The sequence below is a fragment of the Lygodium microphyllum genome, chromosome 22, assembly GCF_053477565.2.
Source record: "Lygodium microphyllum isolate KBCC chromosome 22, Lygodium_microphyllum_v1.1.10, whole genome shotgun sequence".
NCBI classification, from domain to species: Eukaryota; Viridiplantae; Streptophyta; class Polypodiopsida; order Schizaeales; family Lygodiaceae; genus Lygodium; species Lygodium microphyllum.
The window spans coordinates 80,343,087-80,365,059 of record NC_141156.1 but is presented as its reverse complement, the minus strand read 5'-3'; the positions used below and the strand labels follow the sequence as shown (position 1 = coordinate 80,365,059).

Here is a 21,973-nt window from a genome sequence, read left to right as displayed (position 1 = left end):
TGATTCTACTTAAGACCCTTAGCAACCAATTTAGCCTTATATACTAGCTTGGGACATCTAGGGGTCCCTTTCAACTTGTATACCCACTTGTGTGGCAAAGCACACTTTCCATTAGGCAAAGGAACCAAATCCCAAGTATGTTTTTTTTTTTTCAATGAGCCATGCTTTGAATGCATGGCTCTCTCCCAAGAGTGTCTATCATCTTTGCATGGCCTCATCAAAGTAATAGCCTCATCAACATCTATCACCATAACATAATCCACAGAGGGTGCAAACCAATCAAATTGACATCTATCTCTAGTAGATCTGCAAAACTAGTTGTGAGGCTTGTACATCATGTCTAACATCATGATCATGGGTCAATGGAGCATCAATTGTTGTAGGCTATCTAGCTAGATGTATAGTAACAAGAGGCTCCTTCTGCAATATCACCATGTGTACCTCAACTAAATGCTCATGATGTTTATGCATTTTCTCTTCATGGATAACAACATCATGGCTACGATGAATGACCTTCCGAGCTTGGGATCCCATAGGTGATAGTCTATCTTACTTGTATCTCCATAATTAAGAAAGATGAATTTCAAACAATGAGTTAAAATCTAGCTTATTACGCTTGTTCTTAGGAACATAGCAGAAAGCCTCACAACCAAATATATGCAAATGAGTATATGATGGAGATTTTTCAAACCATACCTTCTACAACCTAATAATAGTCAAGAGCAGTGCATGGGGATCAATTAATCAAATGTGTTGTAGTAGTAATTGCCTCAACCTAAAAGTGTTGTGATAAGCTTGTCTAGCTAAGCATACTATGAATTCTCTCTTAAATTGTCTTGTTCATACACTCAACCATACCATTCCGGGGTGAGGTGTATGAGACGATCAACCGATGCTTGTAATACTCTTCTCATCACAAAATTTCTCAAAGGCTTTAGATACGTAAATGTCCCCATTGTCAAGTTATAGGTATCTCAACCTATATCTAAATTGGTTGTAGATGCGAGCTCATGCTCAACCACTAAGACCCACAGACCGCTTATTGTTCAAGTGTTTCAAGCCAAGCACTAATGGCTACCTCTCACATAGCCGATGCACTATCTCTCTACAAGTGTAGTGAGCTTACCTCCATACTGATTAAGTTGCCTCCTCTCCCGAGAACTCTGGTAGCTCTACGATCCAAGTGCAAGCTTCAAGCAAACTCAATCATCAAGCTCCATTACCACAAGCAAGAGAAGAGAAGAGAAGAAAAGAAGAGAGGAGAAGATGGAGAGCTTCTCCACCACGGGCCCTCACCCTCAAATACTTACTTCCTCACACTCTCACACTTCCTCTCTCAAAGCACAAGCTCAAGCAAGCAAGAAGAAGAAGAAGAATAGGAGAGCTGCTTTTGGCCACACACCAAAATGATAAGCTCATTCACTTTTCAACTTTATATACAAAACCTTAAATCCCTTTTGGGCAGTCATCCCCTTATCCCCTTTTTTACATGGGCAGTCGTGGCCTAGGCCCTTTTTCCCATTGTCCTCCGATCTTTCTAGCTTCCTTCCTACCGCCCATCTACCTTTATAATTTGCATGGGTGAGAGGCCCGGCGCTCTTAAAATAAATCATGGCGTGCCTTGCGCTCTTTTGCAAAAGTATTGACTTGCACTTTTTCTTGTGCGCCTTTCTCCTTGATTTAGGACTTGTCTGTACTTCTTGTGTTTCCATATTTTTATTGACGCACCTTCGTCTTTCGTTTCACTTTTGCCTTGGCCTTGTCTTCTGCTTTAGATTTTTCGGATTTTCCACCTTGTTCGTTTGAGGGTTAACATTGGTTCCCAACAAGAGCAAGTTAAAACATATCCAATACTTTCTATTTTTACTTTATGGAGTATTCCCACACCTTATGTGAGTAATCTTCAATGAAAGTAATGAGATACTTTGTGTCACCCAACACAACTAATAGGGCATAAGTCTACAAATATCAGAATGAACAAGAGCCAAAGGCCCACCCATGCACATAATGCTAGACTTCTTATGCAAACTATGTGTGTACCTTCCATAAAGACAATGATCACAAGAATCAATACATTTATATTCAAGGTGTAAAAGATATTGCAAATGGGTAAGCATTTTCATTCCCTTTAATGACATGTATCCAAGGTGATGATGCCATGACAATACATGTGGTACTACAATCATTGCCGAAAACATGGTTTAATAAACCTAATTACAAGTAAGAGATAATGAGTGCTAGACTTTGCACCTCATGCCAAGACGAGTGTGATTTTTTTTTTCAGAGGTATTCTTTAAAAAAAGAATTTCACAAGTCTCCCCAAAGAAATAATGGAGAAGATTTGTGAAAAAAAAATTCCTCTCGAGAAGGGATTGCTAACAATCCCCTTCTCAATGGAAAAAAAATCAAAATAAGTCACATAATCTCTCTCTCTCTCTCTCTCTCTATATATATATATATATGTATATATATAGAGAGAGAGATTATATATATATATATATAATCTCTCTCTCTCTATATATATACATTATTTCCATGTAGGAAATAATGGAGAAGATTTGTGAAAAAAAAATTCCTCTCGAGAAGGGATTGCTAACAATCCCCTTCTCAATGGAAAAAAAATCAAAATAAGTCACATAATCTCTCTCTCTCTCTCTCTCTATATATATATATATATATATATATATATATATATATATATATATATATATATAATATTTAGTAAATAACTAAAAAATGATTAGTAATTAGGTTACTAAAAAATAAATTAAGTAGTGCTTGTGTGTATGCATCTCTATGTATATGTATGCGTGTGTATGTGTTTGTGCATGGCTCTTATCTTTGTTTCTCACTATATGTATCTCTAGCAACTCTATGTCCATGCGTATGCGTATGTGCATGTGCGTGTGCGTGTGTGTATGTGTGTGTGCCTCTCTAGAACCATTAGGGCTTAATAAAGTCAAGAGGGAAAAATAGAAGAGAGAGATTTATATATGAAAAAATTTGATGAGAGAGAAGAGGAGAGAGAAAAGTTTTAAAATAATGCTTGATGAGAGAGAAGAGATAAAAAATAAGCACTAGCTAAGAATATCATATTATATGTGTATTTATAATATGTTTTAATATGAGACATAGTAGATTGAACTTTGTGAATAAACTGTATCAAAATGTTTGGGCCTTATGAACAAAAAGTAGTCATCTTTTTTGGGAAATTTTTTCTTTCTAACATAGAAAACTAACAATTAATATAACGTATAATGGCTATTGCCATTGCATTGCGTATTTGGAAAAATAAAGACCTTATCAAAGATTTCAAAAAGTTTTATACTATTGAAATTGTAATCAAAATGTGACTTTTTAGTCTAATTGTACTTAGGCCAAAAACTTTTAAATAGAGGAACTTGATCATGAGAGAGAGAGAGAGAGAGAGAGAGAGAGAGAGAGAGAGAGTGTGTGTGTGTGTGTGTGTGTGTGTTTTGATAAAGGTCCAAAGCTATTAATGTGGCAGAAACCCTAAGATAGTATTGTAGTATTATAGGAGAGAGTTGCTATAATTGTTTTAAGTCACAGAGAGAGAGAGAGAGAGAGAGAGAGTGTGTGTGTGTGTGTGTGTGTGTGTTTTGATAAAGGTCCAAAGCCCTAAGGTAGTATAATGGAATTATAGGAGAGAGTTGCTAGAATTTTTTAGAGAGAGAGAGAGAGAGAGAGAGAGAGAGAGAGAGAGAGGGAGTATGTGTGCGTGTATGGTGATAAAGATCAAAGGGTATTAATGTAGGAGAGAATCTAAGGTAGTATTATAGGAGAGAGAGTGCTACAAATTTTTAAAGCCAAAGAAGGGAGCACTCCAAACTACTTTTCACATTTCTTTCTATTCTCTTATTAATGATTTTTAAAAAGACCTCTCTCTTGTCTCTCATTAATAGTTGTTTTTATCTCCTCTCTATCTTTCTCATCCAAAAGTTATTTTTATCTCTCTCCTCACTCTCTTCTCCATTGATGTAATATTTCCACACAATAAAAGAATTTTGAGAGTCGTAAATTCGATATTTTTATCGAATTGACAAGGACCGTAGTCACCCTTCACGTAAGTTACAACGTGAACGAGACTTAGGAGCTATATTAATCACTAATATTAATGTGTATAGCTTTGATGGTCCAAAAATATTAGATTTTGGGCAAAACTAGTATATTTTAGATATTTTAGATATTATTCTAAAAAGATATGGAGATTTCTAAAACTAGATGTCATTAAAAAAAAAGGCAAGTGATATTTTAGTTAGTTTGGGATATTTTATAAAAATAAAAAATAAAGAGAGGGATTTGCAAAATTGCACATGTCGTGATCGCAGAAAATAGCACTTTGAACAAAGAAAAGAAGAAGGAGTGAACTAAGAGCTTTCTAATCAAGTGTCTTGGGATTTTACCCCCTTTCGGAGCTAGTGGAACCATCAGATTTATGATCTGAGCATCAAATCCCTAATCTTTCCAAGATTCCCCTCCATAAAGAGCTCCACCTCTCAATCACAAGCCCTCTTCTCTAAGTCACTATAAATATGAGGCATGGGGAGCCACAAAGGGAGCATAAGGAGACCTTGAGAGGCTATGAGAGAGAGGTAGAGAGAAGGATACCCTCCAAGAGATTGTGAGAGAGAGCTTGAGAGAGAGAGAGAAGAGTTACCCTGAGAGGCTGAACAATCTCCTCTATGTCGATCCTTGACTTAACCATCTTCTCTTGCACTCTCCCATCTCAAATCTATTCTGCCTTCTTAATCTCTTGAGTCTACTTGCGGATGATGGCCTCCAATTGAAGAATGTTGTATGTGGATGGCAATCCCATAACCAGAAATGAAGCTTCGGGCAAAGGCATCATTGTCAATCCAACTACGATTCCGGTCGTAAGTAATGTATTTTCAAATTGATAGATGCTTGTTTTGATTCTCGTATGAGATACGTTAGGCCCATACTATGATACACTAGTATAGATAATTTCATCTCACATATTCATAAGATGGAGCTTGTGAAGTGCATATATCAAGGAAATTTAATTGCACCTAGTTGCATGTGGCTTATTCGTTGATAGAGCAATTACAAGGAAGAATTGGTCAAGGGTTATGAATGGCATAATCATGATATTAAAAATTGTGCATACAAGTATTAAGTAAATTTTATATAGAATCGCTTGTTGATCCCAAGGGGGAGAGTAGATACGCAATGGAAATGTTATCATGACTATTCTTGCATTGTTTGAGAAGAATGCAATTGGTTTTATTGGTTGATCGAACAACATCCTAAATACTTTTACATTCAACTGTTGTTAGTCGTTGTTTGGATGATTACTACAAGTGTCTTGGAAAATGATATTAGGGTTGAATGCCTTGTTTGTGCTTGATTCTTAAAGGATTTAATTAATGAAATATATTTTGCACGAGTGGATCCCCTCCATGATCGCACCGCGGATTAACCCAAAGAGGGCATTGCTCGATTCATGGACCGAAGGTCGAGTGGTGAAAAGGCCAACCACGGGAATGATGTTTCACTTCTAAACAGCTTGTGGGTCAGGTGGAGCTCTGGACGCCCATTGCTAGGTCTAAAATGAAGTTGAAGACCTCCATGGCCCCCAACGTCTGGGTATGTTGGGAGATCCTATTCTAGATAAATGATTGAGTCTGTGGTGCCATGAGATTTGGACCAGTTACTTCTGCAGGGCAAAAGGGATACTTCTGTTGGACAGAAGGGTTACATAATTTATCCTATATAGGCGGGAGACAAAGATTAACTTGAAGATAATTTAAGAAACTTGTTTGCCAATAGATTGCTTGCTTTGTTTTCGTGTCTGTGCTATACGTTATGCGAACGAACCATGTTCCCTAAAAGGCTTAATTAATGAAGCTGACTTTAAGTGTCACACATAAATGTGGTAGGACCTAATTAGAAAACTAAAGCTATTAAGGAAAGCGGGTGGGCAGAACCCCCGATAAGTCTGTCCTACAACAGGATGGTCCCAGAGAACTGGGAGGCTTCTCACAAGGTTTATCATCTTCAACCTTAGAAATTGTTAGGATAGAACCTCGATTCATGCCGTTTTAGGAGATTGGAATGGGACTATGCCCTATGGGCAGAGAGGTCGAGCAGTGCATCCCTCTCGTTTTCCATTCTCTTTGAACCAAGTGTGGTATGGGTCTACTTTGGCTTGGGTATCTCTCCTTAAAGTAGGATGTACAGGATCCAACGCTAGAATATTGTTAGGAGACCTTCGCCACTAGGAGCCTAAATTTCAGGTCGATCCTAGTGGGTTTGGCCGTGAACGTTCCGTTGGGAGGTGGATTCGAGAAACCCTAGGTGACAAAACTCGAAACATTCCATGGGAGTGTCGGGCAATGATGCTTAGATTCATTTCTCAATAGACAGCTAAACGCATGTCTGGACAGCCAATGGCCGGGCACCTTACAATTGAGCCCTAGGCAAATACCTTCTAATTGAAATTCATTACATTCAAAATATCTAGAATATATTTTTTATTTTAAAAACTAGGCAAACCATTGATGAATTACTTATTGAAGGTAGATTAGAGTTTTTATGAGTAATAATCTTTAAAGCTATGCTCTTAGTTCGTTAGTATACACTAGACAAACCTACCTTAATTGTTATCTTCATGTGTATGTGTGTGTGCATATATGCACATGTGTGTGTGTCTCATCAAGAACTTGTTTCTATCTCTTGCTCTTATTCAAAAACTTTCGTCACTAAAAATCTATCCCTTTCTCATCCTCTCTCTCATTAATATATACTAGTGCGTGCTTCAAAACGCTAGGCCGTTTCACAGCCACGAAGCGGTAAGCGAAGTTGTGTGCTATCGCACGGTAACTTTGCTCAACAATCCATTTCTCATCTTTCTCTCTCCTCTTTTCCCTCTTTGTTTTTGAATTTTTTATTTACTCTCTCTCTCTTCCCCCCAAATTCCATATGTATAATTTTCTCTCTCCTTTTTTCTCCTTGCTTTTCTTCTATCTCTCTGTCTCTGTCTCTCTCATTCTCTCCGTCTCTCTCTCTCCTTTTATTCTCCCCCCTCTCTCCTCTCTTTTCCTTCTCTCTCCCTCTCCTCTTTTTTCATTATGTATTCTTATTATCTCTCTCTTTTCATTCTCTTTTTAATTTTTTTCTCTCTCATCTTCTTCTCTTTGCACTCTTTTCTCTCTCTCTCTCTCTCCTCTATTTTTTATTCACTCTCTTTTTAAATTTTATCTTTTCTCTCTATAATTCTCTCTACATGTTCCCTCCCTCCCTCTTCCTCTCTCTCTCTCTCTCTCTCTCTCTCTCGTCTCTCTTAAAGTATGTAAATTTTTTCTTTTTCTCATCTTTTTTCTATAGATAATTCTCTCACTTCTTCTTCTTCTTCTTCTCTCTCTCTCTCTCTCTCTCTCCGCCCCCTTTTCTTCTCCTCCCCTTTTTCCTAAATTTCCTTTTTTTCTTCTCTCCCTCTCTCTCTTTTAAATTATATATGTATATATCTCTCTCTTCTCCTCTCTCTTCTTCTCTCTCCCCTCCTTTCTCTCTCTAAATATATTTAAATTTAAAAAAGACTTTTCTCTTTTTTTCCATCTCTCTTCCTCTTTTTCTCTTTCTTCTTCCTCTTATTATTTTTCTCTCTCTCTCTTTGCTCTTCTTCCCTCTCCCCCTCTCATGTCTTTTCCTTCTCTCTCCTCTTTTTTTATTTTTTTATTATTCTCTCTTTAAATAATTTTCTTTTCTCTTTCTTTTAAAAATTATATTTCCTCTCTCTATAATTATTTCTTTGTGTTCAAATTCTCTCTTCTTTTTCTTCTCTTCTCTCTCTCAGTTTCTTCTCTCTATTTCTCTTTCCCTTCTCGTCACTTTTCCTCTCTCTCTCTCCCTCTCTCTCTCTCTCTCAAATTTTATATTTCATCTCTTTATAATTCTCTTTCTGTTTCTCCCCCCCCCCTCTCTCTCTCTCTCTCTCTCTCTCTCTCTCCTTATTTTTCTTTTCCTCTCTCTTGCTCTTTCAAGTTTTTTTCTCTCGCTTTCTTTTCTCTTTATATATTTTTTCTTCTCTCTCTTTCCCTTTCTCTGCCCCTATTTTCTCTCTTTCAAATTATATATTTCCTCTCTCTCTCTCTCTCTCTCTCTCTCTCTCTCTCTCTCTCTCTCTAAGTCAAAAATATATATATAAATATTGAATTTAAAAAAGACTATTCTCTTTTCTCTTTCCCCCCTCTCTCAATATTTTTCACTTTCTTCTTCTTTTTCTTTTTTATTATTATTCTTCTTCTTCTTCTATCTCCCTCTCAAAGCGTGTGAAAACTATGTTTAAAAAATTTTAACTTTAAAAATGTTTTTAAAATATTTAATTAAAAATTTTAATGTAATTGAGAGAGAGAGAGAGAGAGAGAGAGAGAGAGAGAGAAATAACCTAGACCCTACACATGAGAGATAGGGGGGAGGGGGAGAAGAAAAATGTTTAATTTAAAAAATACTATTCTCTTTCCTCTTTCCCCTCTCCTTTTTGCATCTTCTTCTTTTTATTCATCTCTCTCTTTCTTTTTCTATCTCCCTCTCAAAATGTGTGAAAAACTATGCTATTTTTTTAATTTTAATTTTTAAAAATATTTAATTAAAAATTTAAATTTAAAAGATTAATCTAATTGTGAGAGAGAGAAACTTTTGATTTAAAAAGAAGATTGATTTAATGAGAGAGAGAGAGAGAGAGAGAGAGAGAGAGAGAGAGAGAGAGAGAGAGAGAGAGAGAGAGAGAACCTAGGCCCTACACATGAGGGAGGGAGAGAGAGAGAGAGAGAGAGAGGACAAAGGGGGGAGGAATTTAATTTAAAATGGGAGGGGAAAAATAAAGAGAGAGGTTATAAGTGTGAGAGAGGGGAGGGGTTTTTAATTTAAAAAGGGAGGTGGGGGTTTTTAATTAAAAAAGAGAGGGATAAGAGAAAATGAGAGATTACACGTGAGAAAGAGGGGTTGGAAAAATGGGATAGGTTCACGAAGCCCTCTAGAGGTTCAGGGCTTTCCAAACCTACAATGAAAATAATATAGTGGTAAGATACATATGTATATGTGCATGTACTTGTGTATGCATATTGAGAGTCCTTACACACACACACACACACACACACACACATAATTAGCTTAATGAAGTATAACTATATTTTATAACCTATGAATATTAATATTACAACAACATGATGTCAAGTTAGCAAAGGCATGCACAATGAGAGATCAAGATGATGTGCGCTCTCTCTCTCTCTCATTAAGCATATTGATTGAGCATCGAATTTATACTTGTTTTTACCAATCAATATCCCTTTTTGCCACCACAATAAATAATCCACAAATGTGCAAGCTTTAATAATGAGTTTTTATTTTTTAACCAATGTTTAATGGGGTTGCTAAAGTTATGCATAACAAAATATTTAGTGAGTGTTATGGAATAGATGCAAATGTAAACATGTTTATATACCAATCCGTGCTTATTGAAGAGAACTTGCATCTCATATTTGAATGTAAAAGAACTTTTCTAATGTCACCCATAGTGTGACCAACAGAGTGAAGACTATGCAAATTCTTAGAGCAAATGCATTTTCTTTTGTTTAGAAAATACTAACATATCTCGCTTGGTTAGCTATGATCATATTTTACTATTATTGTCTTTTAGTTTGTGGAATAATAGTACACTTGCCAAATGTCAATTTAATACAAATCTAAATCCAAATTACTTGCAACAATAGTTTTATATTGTAAATGAGAGAGAGAGAGAGAGAGAGAGAGAGAGAGAGAGAGAGAGAGAGAGAGAGAGAGAGAGAGAGAGAGAGAGAGAGAATTGTTTACGCAATAGAGAGAATTGTTCATATGTAGAGTGAGAGAGAGAGAACTATTTGTTACAACACCTTTCATAATACAATATATTATAGATTATATCAATCCAAAGTGCTAGCATGAATTATTTTTGGGTTAATATGAGAGAGAGAGAGAGAGAGAGAGAGAGAGAGAGAGAGAGAGAGAGAGAGAGAGAGAGAGAGAGAGAGAGAATTGTTTACGCAATAGAGAGAATTGTTCATATGTAGAGTGAGAGAGAGAGAACTATTTGTTACAACACCTTTCATAATACAATATATTATAGATTATATCAATCCAAAGTGCTAGCATGAATTATTTTTGGGTTAACGAGAGAGAGAGAGAGAGAGAGAGAGAGAGAGAGAGAGAGAGAGAGAGAGAGAGAGAGAGAGAGAGAGAGATGTTTACGCAATAGAGAGAAATGTTCATATATAGAGCAAGAGAGAGAACTATTTGTTACAGCACCTTTCATAATACAATATATTATAGATTATATCAATCCAAAGTGCTAGCATGAATTATTTTTTGATTAATGAGAGAGAGAGAGAGAGAGAGAGAGAGAGAGAGAGAGAGAGAGAGAGAGAGAGAGAGTGTGTGTGTGTGTGTGTGTGTGTGTGTGTGTGTGTGAAGGTGGTGGAAGTGGAGCTGGTACATCTAAGGATGGAACAAGCAAACTACGTGGAACAAGAATAGAGGGGTTGCCAAAAAAAACACACTTCTTGCCCTTTCCCAAGTACCTGAATGGCATCAAAGAGCAAAAGACATATTTTTATTGTGTAAATACTTGCTACCCAATTTATTACAACAATGAAAATGACTTTGTAAATTGAGCAATGGAAGCTCAAAGCAACCCACAAGACATCTCAAAATATTACCCAAGTATGTACCGAAGATCCATCATCAAATGAGTGTTAATAGGCATAGTGGTACAAGCTTCAAAACTCTAAGATATGTTATCCTAGACATGTGAACAACAGGTTTCTTGTATATCACATAGTAATAGTGAGCAGGGAAATGGTGCCAAATGTGAAACACTAATGTTGGATAGGGTCCACAATGATTTCCAAGTGGTTAATGAGTGTCAAGAATCACGAAGGTTGCCTACATGTGCTGTAGACCATGTTTAGATGTTTGCTAGGTGCAAATCATGCTAAGCTAAATTGAGCTCCTACTAGTATTGCTTGGAAGCCAAAGCCACGGCTGCCATTGATGAAGTGTTGTAGGTATCAAGTCTAGGCTAAAGTAATGTTGGGTAAATCTCCTCGATCAAGGATTTGATACTAGTTGAAGAAAGAAGCCTCAGTGGAAGTAAGAGCAAGTTGAAGTAAGGGAGGTGTAAGTTATAGAGGATGGAGCAAGAGAGCAAGAGAGAGAGACATAGGATGTGTGTGGAAGAAAATTCTGCAAATTTTTATTTTGAAAGGCCTCCCAAGTAGTAGGACAATCAATACTCTTGCGGATAACGATCCACCGTAACGATGCTCTGTCCCCACTAGATGGTTAGTGACACATTTGAGTTTATCTTTCTCAGCATATTGCTCTTCATGGAAATAATCATTAAACTAACTGATAAAAGCAATAACAATTTTTCCATCATGTTGCCCATTAAAAGTACAAAATTTGAAATTTCTTTTACTTATCTTGGCTTCTTTCTTTAGAGATTGTGCTTCGAGTGTCGCGTCAATTATATGTCGTATAACATCTTCGGGTTGCAGTTCATTTTGATCGACAGTGGATTGTTGAAGTATTGCCAGTTGTGCTTGCAAAGTTTGACGTGCTCTTCGTTCCTCTTGAAGTTGCATCATGATTAGGTCCAATTTTTGCTCCATCGTTGGTTCAGGTCAATCACCTTCAACCATAAAATCTTCTATAGTTTGATTGGACATCTAGCAAAATCTCAAATAGCCTTACACACTCAAAATCTTGTTAGAGGGATGAGTGTAGCTCTAGTTTGGGTTTACAATGCTTGTTTTTTAAAAAAAATATGTATGACTTTTTGCAATCTTGCTTCTTTGCAGTTACAGTAATTGATATCGGTCTTCTTTCATATAGTCTGCGTATGACAATCTACTCGCTAGAAATTGTCTCTGTCAGGGTGCAGGTACGAATAGAGGCTTACTGAAGGTGCAAAGCGGGTTCAAGATTGGTTCAGTGTGAATAGCCACTATGGAGAAAGAGATTTAGATTGAAACTTTTAAGCTTTAGGAAGCTTAATAAGTTTAAGCTTTATTAAAAGCTTAATAATTTCAAGAAAAATGAATCAAGACGACAACAGCTTGACGTCAGATTCGGCGACGATTAGTACATCCTGCCGCTGCGCTGACAATGAAAATTGAGAACTTAAGCTTTTTATAAAGCTTATTAAGCTTTATAATCCCAATTAACTAATCTTTCTTCTTTGTTCTCTATTAACGTTGAAAAAAAAAAATGTATTGATAAAGGAGCTTGGAAAGTGGTCCTTTATCGCCAAAGAGTGGTCCTTCACGATCCAATAGCACAGCAGGGGGTTCTTCACCGCCAGGAACACATTGGTATTGACAGTTCGTCGTGAGACAGCTTGTAGAGCCTGTTCGTTCTAGGAGCTTTGCCTTCACACGAGATGGTAAGCGATTGGAAGCCCTTGATCTCAGCTTCACTTTGATATCACTGGTGTGCAAATTGGATATTGTATGTACACGTAGTGAACGCTGGAAGGTCCCCAAGAACAAAGAACTCTACTAAACTTCATAAAAGCAAGAAGAGAGTTTACAGACATGAAGCAAAAAGACGAATTGGGTACAATATCCCCCCATGCCTTGTGTGAGCGCTCCACAAGGCATGCATTTATAAATTTTTTAATCTCCAAGCACAAAAATAGCCCAATTTTACAATTAACATGCTTTGGCTTTTGTGTTTGCTTTTGTCCAAATAAAGAATAAAGCGGTTGGGCACCCCAAAAGTCGAGCTGTGTCCAAATACAAGTCCAATTATGAAATATTAAAACCGAGTGCCTATGCGCATACAAAATAATAAATATTTGTCAACCGCTTCAATAAATAAGCATACCTAAATAAATATTAGCGCCACACCTTTAATGATAAGACGTGCATCCATAAAAAATAATAAAATTTTCTAGGTAATTTGAATGCATGCCATCGCCTCGTGCTTTCCAACGCCACCGTTGCTTACTCTATACATTAACTGAAGCATCCACAATTGTTAGAAAATAATAAAATTAAATCGACAAAAGTGAATACCTAGCAGTCTTCAGCTATAAAATAAATAAATAGGTTGGAACTCTGTCCTAACCTTAATTTAATACGAGTGCACTCTAAACTCATAAACATCCATTAATTTACATATGTATTTTTGCGAAATCACCCGCTACGGAATTACCCACGTGCACATTAAATTAATTTGACGCCTGAAAAGGACAGGTATCCTCGTCAACTTCTCGCACAAGGAATCCACCTTGTATACGAGCCGCAACAAATAAATATAGTTTTACGGAATCCACCGCAAAACCTCACGAAATCCACCGTGGAATATGCCTCCTAGAATCAATGTCTCCAAAAATAGATATGTCAAAGACAAATATCTTTCCTCATTTTTTTGTATCATTCATAAAAAGAATGAAACATGTTAACACAACCATGGTGAAAACTAGATGCGACAAAGTAGATTATCACAAGATTATGGTTAACTAAACTTATATAAGTATTTGATATATTCTTCAAGCTCTTAGCTATGGATCAAGGACATTTGTTTTATATTTAGGTTTGTTCCTCTTTTGAGCACTCGAGTCCCTATCCTTAAGTACTAAGCAAGGAAAAATAGAGTCAGTATAGCTATCCAATGGTACACATGATTTTTTTCTAGATCCTATAGCATCAATACCTTTCCACTTACATCCAACAAGTCATGCAAGTTGAGGAAGAATTAAGACATGCCATTGCTTCTAACCGTAGAACAATGTACTAAATTGTCACACCTTATCTCCTTGCACACAATCATGCATTTATTGCTTTAACTCTAACATCTAAGAGAGTTCTTTTATTTCAAGCCATGTAATACAAATTTTGGACTCTAAAATAACACATTGCCACCCATGTCATTACCCATAGGATATGGATTTGGAGAAAACATGAATAAGCTTCTACTCATTCATATAAAGGAGAGAACATGTTAATACTTAGATAGGGTCAAAACTAGATCTCACAAAGTAGATGAGCATGAGATTATCCTTAATTGAATTCATATAGCTATTTTATATATAATGTGTTCTTTAAAGTAGCTAACAATGGATCAATGACATTTTGAGAGAGAGAGAGAGAGAGAGAGAGAGAGAGAGAGAGAGAGAGAGAGAGAGAGGTTGAATGCAAGGACTATTTATGTAAATACCACACACACACGCACACGCACACGCATGTGCACACACACACACACACACACACACACACACACACACACACACACACACACACACACACACACACACACACACACACACACACACACACACACACGTGCACGTTCGCTCGAATGGGAATGCCTATTTATATTGGTTCAAATGTATAAATATAAAGCCAAAACCACATGTGCACGCATGTGTGTACGCGTGTGCGTGCATACACACGCACATTGTGCTAAATGCAATGAAAGTTATATAGTTCAAATGTATAAAAAATAAATACCAAAATATACACATTAAAGAGAAAACTTCATGATTGCACAAACATGTGCACATTTACTTGCATTGGAGTGTGACTCTTTTTGCTTAAGAAAAAAGAGACCCACATTTGGAAGGCTTTGATTGGGAATGTCTTTACTCATAGTTGGGATTTGTAACCATTTTTCTCTATAATAAAGTCTACTTGGTCACAAGCTTAGACCTCTAAAAAAGACATTAGATTTGTAAAACATCTTGTCAGTGTGGATTGATAGTAGAAAGCATTTAGGTTGGTTACATACGGTGGACATCCACTTTGAAGTTGCTAACCAACCAAAGTGTCTATCCTAGGGTTGGCTATTCGCTCTCCTTTGTGCACTAGAGAGGACACACACACACACCCACCAAAGTGTCTATCCTAGGGTTGGCTATTCTCTCTCCTTTGTGCACTAGAGAGGACACACGCACACACACACACACACATCCTATGTCCTTCTTCAAAAATTACATGCCTTGGATGGGCTAGGATCATGAAGAAGAGGAATTTGTTTCCTTTAGCAAATTTAGAATCCATGAAGAGCACTGATCTTAGATGGAAAGGCGTAAGACTTTCTTCATTGAGCGCTAAAATTGCCCTCTTGGCTCTCTCAACAATGGAGCCTATCTACTTAATAAATAATCCAACGACTCCTGTTATGTTTATACCCAACATGCTTTTGTAATTGTATTGAGTCTAAGATAAAATCAACTTAGTTAATACGCCCCAATTTGCCCCTTGTTGAATTTTACGTTATCGTATCGCTATGTAGACACAATGTGAAAAACCCTCGAGTGCATCATCATCCGGCTTTCTTATTAATCTAGAGAGGCAATGTTATATTAGTCATTAGCGTTAGTGTCCATAATATGGATTGTTAAAAAAAACACGATTTTTGGATAAATTTAGTCTATGTTTATACCCAACATACTTGTAATTGTCTTGAGTCCACTACAAAATTGGCTTAATTACCATGCCCTAATTTGCCCCTTGTTGAATTTTATGTTATCGTGGTGCTATGCGGATACAGTGTGAAAAACCCTTGAGTGCATCATCATCCAGCTTTCTTGTTAATCTAGAGAGTCAATGTCATATTAGTCATTAGTGTTAGTGTCCATAATATGGATGGTTCAAAATTATGAGATTTTTAAACAATTTTAGTCTATTTTTTATATTTTGGATATCATTTATTGTAAATATCCTCAAAAGGTATAGTAAACTTCTAGAATAGGATGTCATGCATAAAGTAAGTTGCTTTTCAGCTAGTTTTGGAGAACTCATTAAAAAAAAGGGCTCCTAAATTCGTGTCACGTGTGATCGCAGTTTAAAGATAAGAAACAATACTCCAAATATGGAAAGTGGAGAAGCAACGATTTGGGAGAGTTCTAAATAGGTGTCATGCAATATCACCCCCCTTTTAGAGCCAATAGAACCATTAAATTTGCTATCTGAGTAGCAGAGTAGAAGCTACTATTTGGTGAGAGTTTTTGTGTATAAAAGAGTTAAAAAGGACATGGCGAAGGGGAGACTCATTGTAAGCTGGTTTTCTTAATCAAGGATTGGTTTTGGGATACTTTGAGCCTCCAATCTTTTACACGTGTATTGTTTCATCTCTCGTTGATCTCTACTCTATGTAATCTCTATCATCATCTCTATTCTCATACAAGAATCTATCTAATCTCTTACTATTGTTAATCCTCGCTTAAGAATCTCTCTAACATCATATACATCTATCGATCCATTACTACTCCTATTCACTCTTACAGCTAGAGATTTGGTGTCTTCCTGGCAAATGTGTAGATTATTTTGACAACATACAATTACTCCACTTCCACTGGAAATCTCCATTAATTAAATACAAGTTAATGCTTTCTCCGTCAAAAAAATAAATTACATGTCCACAGCCTGGGCAAGGGTTTGGCATTCTAACTTTGTGGATAGCCACTACATGTACGTTCATAAGTGAAATAAAGTGACAAAGTAGAAATACAAATTCAGTATTTTTATGCCTCAAATAAACACACACACACACACACACACACACACACACACACACACACATATATATATGTAGCATACTAGTATTCTCAGCTCCTTCTTTACAGGCTACGACATAGCCAATCTTTTACAGAAGCAGCAGCTAGAGGTTCTCGTAGCGGCAGCTGAAGATGATCGGGCGGACGAAGCAGTATGTGAACGTCGTCGACAAGCCCCTTGGCAAAGGCAAGCAAGAGGTTAGGAAACAGATCCGTGTCTGATCTCAGCTCAACCTTTCAATTGATTAGATCTCTTGTTTAGACTGATAATTTTTAGACATTGCAATCTGTCAAAGGCCAAAAGCATGTTTGTGCGTCCATTAGTGTGTGCATGTATGAGAGAGAGAGAGAGAGAGAGAGAGAGAGAGAGAGAGAGAGAGAGAGAGAGAGAGAGAGAGAAAGAGTGTGTGTGTGTGTGTGTGTGTTTTTTGTCGGATCCATTACCTCTGTTTCCTGTTTCAAAGTATGTTTGGACGATACAAACGACTAATGCTGAACCACTGCATCTGTTGCTCATTCAATGCTCTTGCTTTTGAATACATATCATACCAGGTCTTCTAAAGGCTATCTTGCTTTTTACATAATAACTAAAAGACATGAACTATTGAGTTCATTTTTCTCAATTAACACATAAAAGGATTTAGTTTGTCATCCAATTGCATTCATGCACATTCTTACTAACATACTCGATCTTACTAACACACTCCACATTTTTGATGGTATTCTATGTACATGTAAAAGGCTAATAGATTGTCGTTGAATTGCATTTATCACATGATGGGCAAGCTAGGTTGTAGAAATTTTAGTATGATCTATATCTGTAGCAAAGAAGATTGAGTGCATAAAGTGTCGAGCAAGTGAAATTAAGGCCTGAATCAGATCTTAAATTTTTGTAATTTTCTGGCCTAATTATTTTAAAAAGAAAAGATATTTTAATGTGGTTAGGAAAGATGGCCCCTAAAAGCAGTGGTGGACAGCCACTTGTCATTCCTAGTGCCAGCCTTATCATCATCATCATTGGCTTGCCTTTCCCCCACCAACCTCATCCTTGCTTGGAGGGCCCGTTGCTGTTTAGAGCTGTTGTTGGTCATGATGCTGCTGTGTTGGCTTCCTCCTGCGTTTTGTAGTCTACAATCTGTTGCTGCCCCTCCAAAGGCCTTGCATCCTTGCATTTGCACTCTAGGAGGAGTGTTGCCATTGTTTTCGGCCTTGTTAGACTGCCATGTCTTGGTTAGTGGACTGTCAATGCTATGTTTGGAACCCATCTTGGGTACAATACACTCCTGGAGCTGTTGTCGGAGTCTCCAACTTCAATTGTTCTCACAATAGATACTTCTCACTCTCAGTCCATGGGAGACAAAGATGCCCTCAAGCGGTGATATGTAATGCATGGCTACATTGTCCACTATCCATGTTGCTAGATGGCTAGATGTGTGCGCTGGGTCTCTCACGATCTCCAAAGCATTTGATGACGAAGGTTTGAGAGGCTACCTTTGGGAGCTATTTGGCTTCTCTTACATTGCGGCTCCAGATATCTCCTTCAGATCACCAATGGCATTTTCTTCATCATTAGATGCTTTGGAGATTGTGATCCATGAGTTTTTAGATTCCCTATCTCTATTAGAGGGGGATCCCATTTCTCCATCATGAGAGGGGATATGTAGTCATCGTGTGGTCCTTCACACACCTTGGGGAAAACCTTTTTTCTTCTTTATCTTTCCTTGGATGGGGTGGCTGACATTGAGCTGCCATCTCACCTATTGATACCTAGGATCTACAGGTTCTACCTAGTTTGGGGCCTTGGATGTTTCAACTTTGACTTAGTGGCTAGGCCTTCACATCCTTACTAGCATGGCATAGTTACTTGGAACACATTTTGAAAACGTGGAATGGGCATGGAATGGAGCAAGAACCACCATTTTGTGTTTACATGAGAGGGAGTTGAAACAAGGGAACGGAATGGGAATATGAGGGAAACCAACGGGATTGGAACAGGAAGCCAAAAAATGGCCTTTCCTTGTCATACTCATTGTGTAGCATGGAGACATAGAACTAGTGGCTTCTGTCTTGAGGTCAAGTTTCATGCATTGTTAGCACATCCAGTTTATTGTTCTTTCTTATAGGTTTCCTTTTAGGTGGAATTCTTGGATTATAGGATGAAAGTTGAAACATCTCTCTCTTCCTTTCACTCCTCCTAGGGCACATTTTTGGGACTGAGAGGTGGTGTTGAGAAACCCATTTGGTTTCACACTTATAGTCCCAAAAAGGTTGGGCGCCCATATTTTGGGGTGCCATCCTAGATTGATTAGTGCCTATAAATAGGGCATAGACTTCATTCATCTACACATACACTTTCATTCATATTCTCCCTCCATCAGATCCACTCTTCTCCATCTCTCCCATGCATGGAGGATGCTTCTTGTGGGAGTGGTTCGAGTGCTACTGATTGAAGCTCTCTGGCTGCTGCCCGCTGCCATTTGGAGCTGTCACCATTGTCAACTGCCTGCTGCATCATGTATTGGCTGTCGCCCAGCCTGCCACATTGACCGGGACTGCTGCCACTAGTGTTTGCATCATCTGCTGCAGTCTTCATCTGTGTTTGCTGTCTGGACTGGCTGCCCTGCTCCTGGAGCTGCTGTTTTCATCAGCAGCAGGTGCATTTTTCTGTGAGCAGGTTTTCTTCATCAGCCACATCAATGGTTTGCATCTTAGCAGGCTGCCCTGTTTTATGGTTATTCAGACCTGATTCGGGTTGCTGATCATCACCTTCTTCACTGAGACAGCCCCTAAGGACTGTGTTCACTCCCTCTATAGCTGTCCTTCATCTTCCAGAGATTAGTTCAATACCCTATTGCCTAGAGGACTATGTTTTGCTCCCTTCACAGTGAAGATTCCCTTAGGTGCTATTGCTTGATCAACCAAGATAGTACATTCATCTGAAAGCTTTGCTCCATTGTGTTAGCATGATTTATTCGGTATGATTCAACGTTCACCATTCTTCATTCATCTTCTTCTTTCGAGTTCCCAAGTTTTCTTTTCTTAGTGTTTGTTGCACACTCTCAATGTTTGCTATCATCTCTTGACTTGGTATCAATGCATGCCTTTCCATCTTTTTACACAAAGGTCTTGTGAATCCAACACATGCCACATTAGATTTGACCAAGTAGTGAAGTGAGAGTTGAGACCCTTTTAATCGCAAAATGCATTCTTGGGGGTTGTGGATGGATAGAAAGAACCGCGAGGTGTCACACGAGGGGGATGTGGTGGAAAGGGCAGGCATGGGACTTGATGCTACATTTGGCACCAAAGTGTTTAGCATGGTGACTAGTGGCCCTTGCCTAGTTGAAGGGAGTGTTGCCTAATAGAAGATAGATGGCCCATTAGGCATCTTCATGTGTGCAAATTGTGTGGCTATTTGGGTGACACTTGGGGCTTGATAGGCATGGAGGGCCCAAGGGATACCTGTGCATGTAGGTGTCCATAGGTGCCCTTTTATCCCTTTTGGAGATACAGGGGTTTGCAAAAGAAAAGTGCATATGACCATGATTGGAACACGGTGAACAGAGACACTAACACAAAAAGCTAAAGTGAAAAACAAAGATAGAACTAAATGAAGAGTGCTGAATAATGAATAAATGAATGAATGAAAGTATGGACACAATGCTCAGAGGTAGAGCACTCCCAACAGTTGATGTCCCTCATGGAGAGTGGGCTGAGGGAGGAGTGTCGGAGAGTGTCATCCTTAGGTGATGAATCCCAAGTGCAGCAACCATTGTGTTGATGCAGAAGACGGTGAGGATTCAATAGACTAGAGATGGGGGTGATGAAACACAATAGCTGGCCCGGGCCAGTTGATGCAGTAGACCGATGTAGAAGGCTGTGAACGGAAGGGCAGCAGGCTGGAAACCAAATCATAGCAGATCTTTGAGGATGGAAAAGATAGACACAGCAATGTACAGCTTGGCCACATTCTCTGGAAGACAAATGGTGACGTTGAAGATGAAATGCAGCAGTATGATGAACCTCCAGGTGCTGTACAGCAACAGGAACAAATGGTGATACTGGAGATGAAATGCAGCAGTATGATGAACCTCCAGGTGCTGTACAGCAACAGGGCAGCTTGCTAGAACAAAACGCAGTTGTACAGATTTCCTCTAGTCCAGGAACAGTAGCAGGGTGGCGTGCTCGGGAGAAAACACAGCCATTTCTGAGGCTGAACTGATTAGGGCAGCAGCTGGATACTGATTGGTAGGGGCTGGAGAAATTGCAAATAGCTGATTTGATGTGGCAATAGAAGGCCGGAACCAATGTTGATAATGGCAGACACTAGATGATCAGGGTGGCAGCAGCAGATGGTCATGGCAGGAGCAAATGGTTACAGCAGGAGCTGTAGTGATGGGCAGACTAGATGTCAAAGGGATCAAAGTGACCTAGCGCACTTTTTGTTTGTAGAGATGGAACCAACCAAAGTGTGTGGGTTTCCTTATAGGACATTGAAGCACACTAAGTGCATTCCACTTTTGGGGCTGTTTAATGAGCTAAGGAAGGTTTAATGTGTAATGCATCTTTTTAGCTTAACAAAATAGGAACTAAGAGGGACTGCCAAGCAAAGCTCACCCCTTTTTACCTCAAGAGGTCCCACCCCAAAGCATCCAAGTCATCTGCCAATGGGTACTTGTTGGCTACCCAAGAACCTATCAAGGTTACAAACTTGATGGTTATCTTTCCTCAAGAGTTTGAAGGGCCACCCAAAAGAGACCAAGGCATTGGACAAAGGGTGCATGTTCGCTGGTCCATGGCCTACTAGAACCTACGAAGGCAATGTATTAACCACTTTGAACTTTTTTTTTTGGGAGTTTGTACCGATTGGGAGAAAGGGATGGTTAACTTGCAAATCATGAAACACAGAGCATTTACTCGGCCACTTGCAAGGGTGACAATCATAAAGTAAAGGTGAAGAGGTATATAGTAGTTGGAAATTGCTTGGGGTTTGAAGTGAGTAGGGTGCTCATGGGTGTGCTTTACACAAGGAGATGCCTAAAGTAATGCTACATAATGAGAACACACATGCAATAAGGTGCCACTTGGACAGCGTCCCTTATGGAGAAATTATTCACTTGTGCCCTTTTACAAAGATGAAGGTGCAACACAAAGTGTAGGTACAACAGGGAAGGGATGCCAATGTGGAGGACAAGAAGAGGATTTCAAAACTTGAAGAACAAAATGAAGAGTGGGGATCCCCTCTCAATCATGGATGTTGATACGGAAGGAGGAGCTTGATCATGATCTTTGGGTGGTGTTGAGAACCATGATGAAATAATGAAGCCTAATGTAGTCTAATGAGGAAGGTAGACCTAACGTCCCTTAATTGGAAGATCTAGAAGGAGAATTAGC

At 38.4% G+C, this 21,973-nt stretch overlaps 1 protein-coding gene across 2 annotated transcripts in view; it reads left to right on the top strand.

The window, feature by feature from the left end:
* Nucleotides 1–16,621: 16,621 nt before the first annotated feature.
* Nucleotides 16,622–21,973, top strand: part of LOC148017335 (Transport protein particle (TRAPP) component) — a 40,795-nt gene continuing 35,443 nt past the window's right edge. Inside the window, exon 1 of one of the 2 annotated variants that reach the window (XM_087663224.1) lies at nt 16,622–16,777. In XM_087663224.1, the coding sequence (XP_087519350.1) occupies nt 16,712–16,777 (66 nt within the window). In that variant the 5' untranslated portion in view covers nt 16,622–16,711. The remainder of the gene's footprint in view (nt 16,778–21,973) is intronic. The other variant, XR_015687902.1, reaches the window with a different exon arrangement.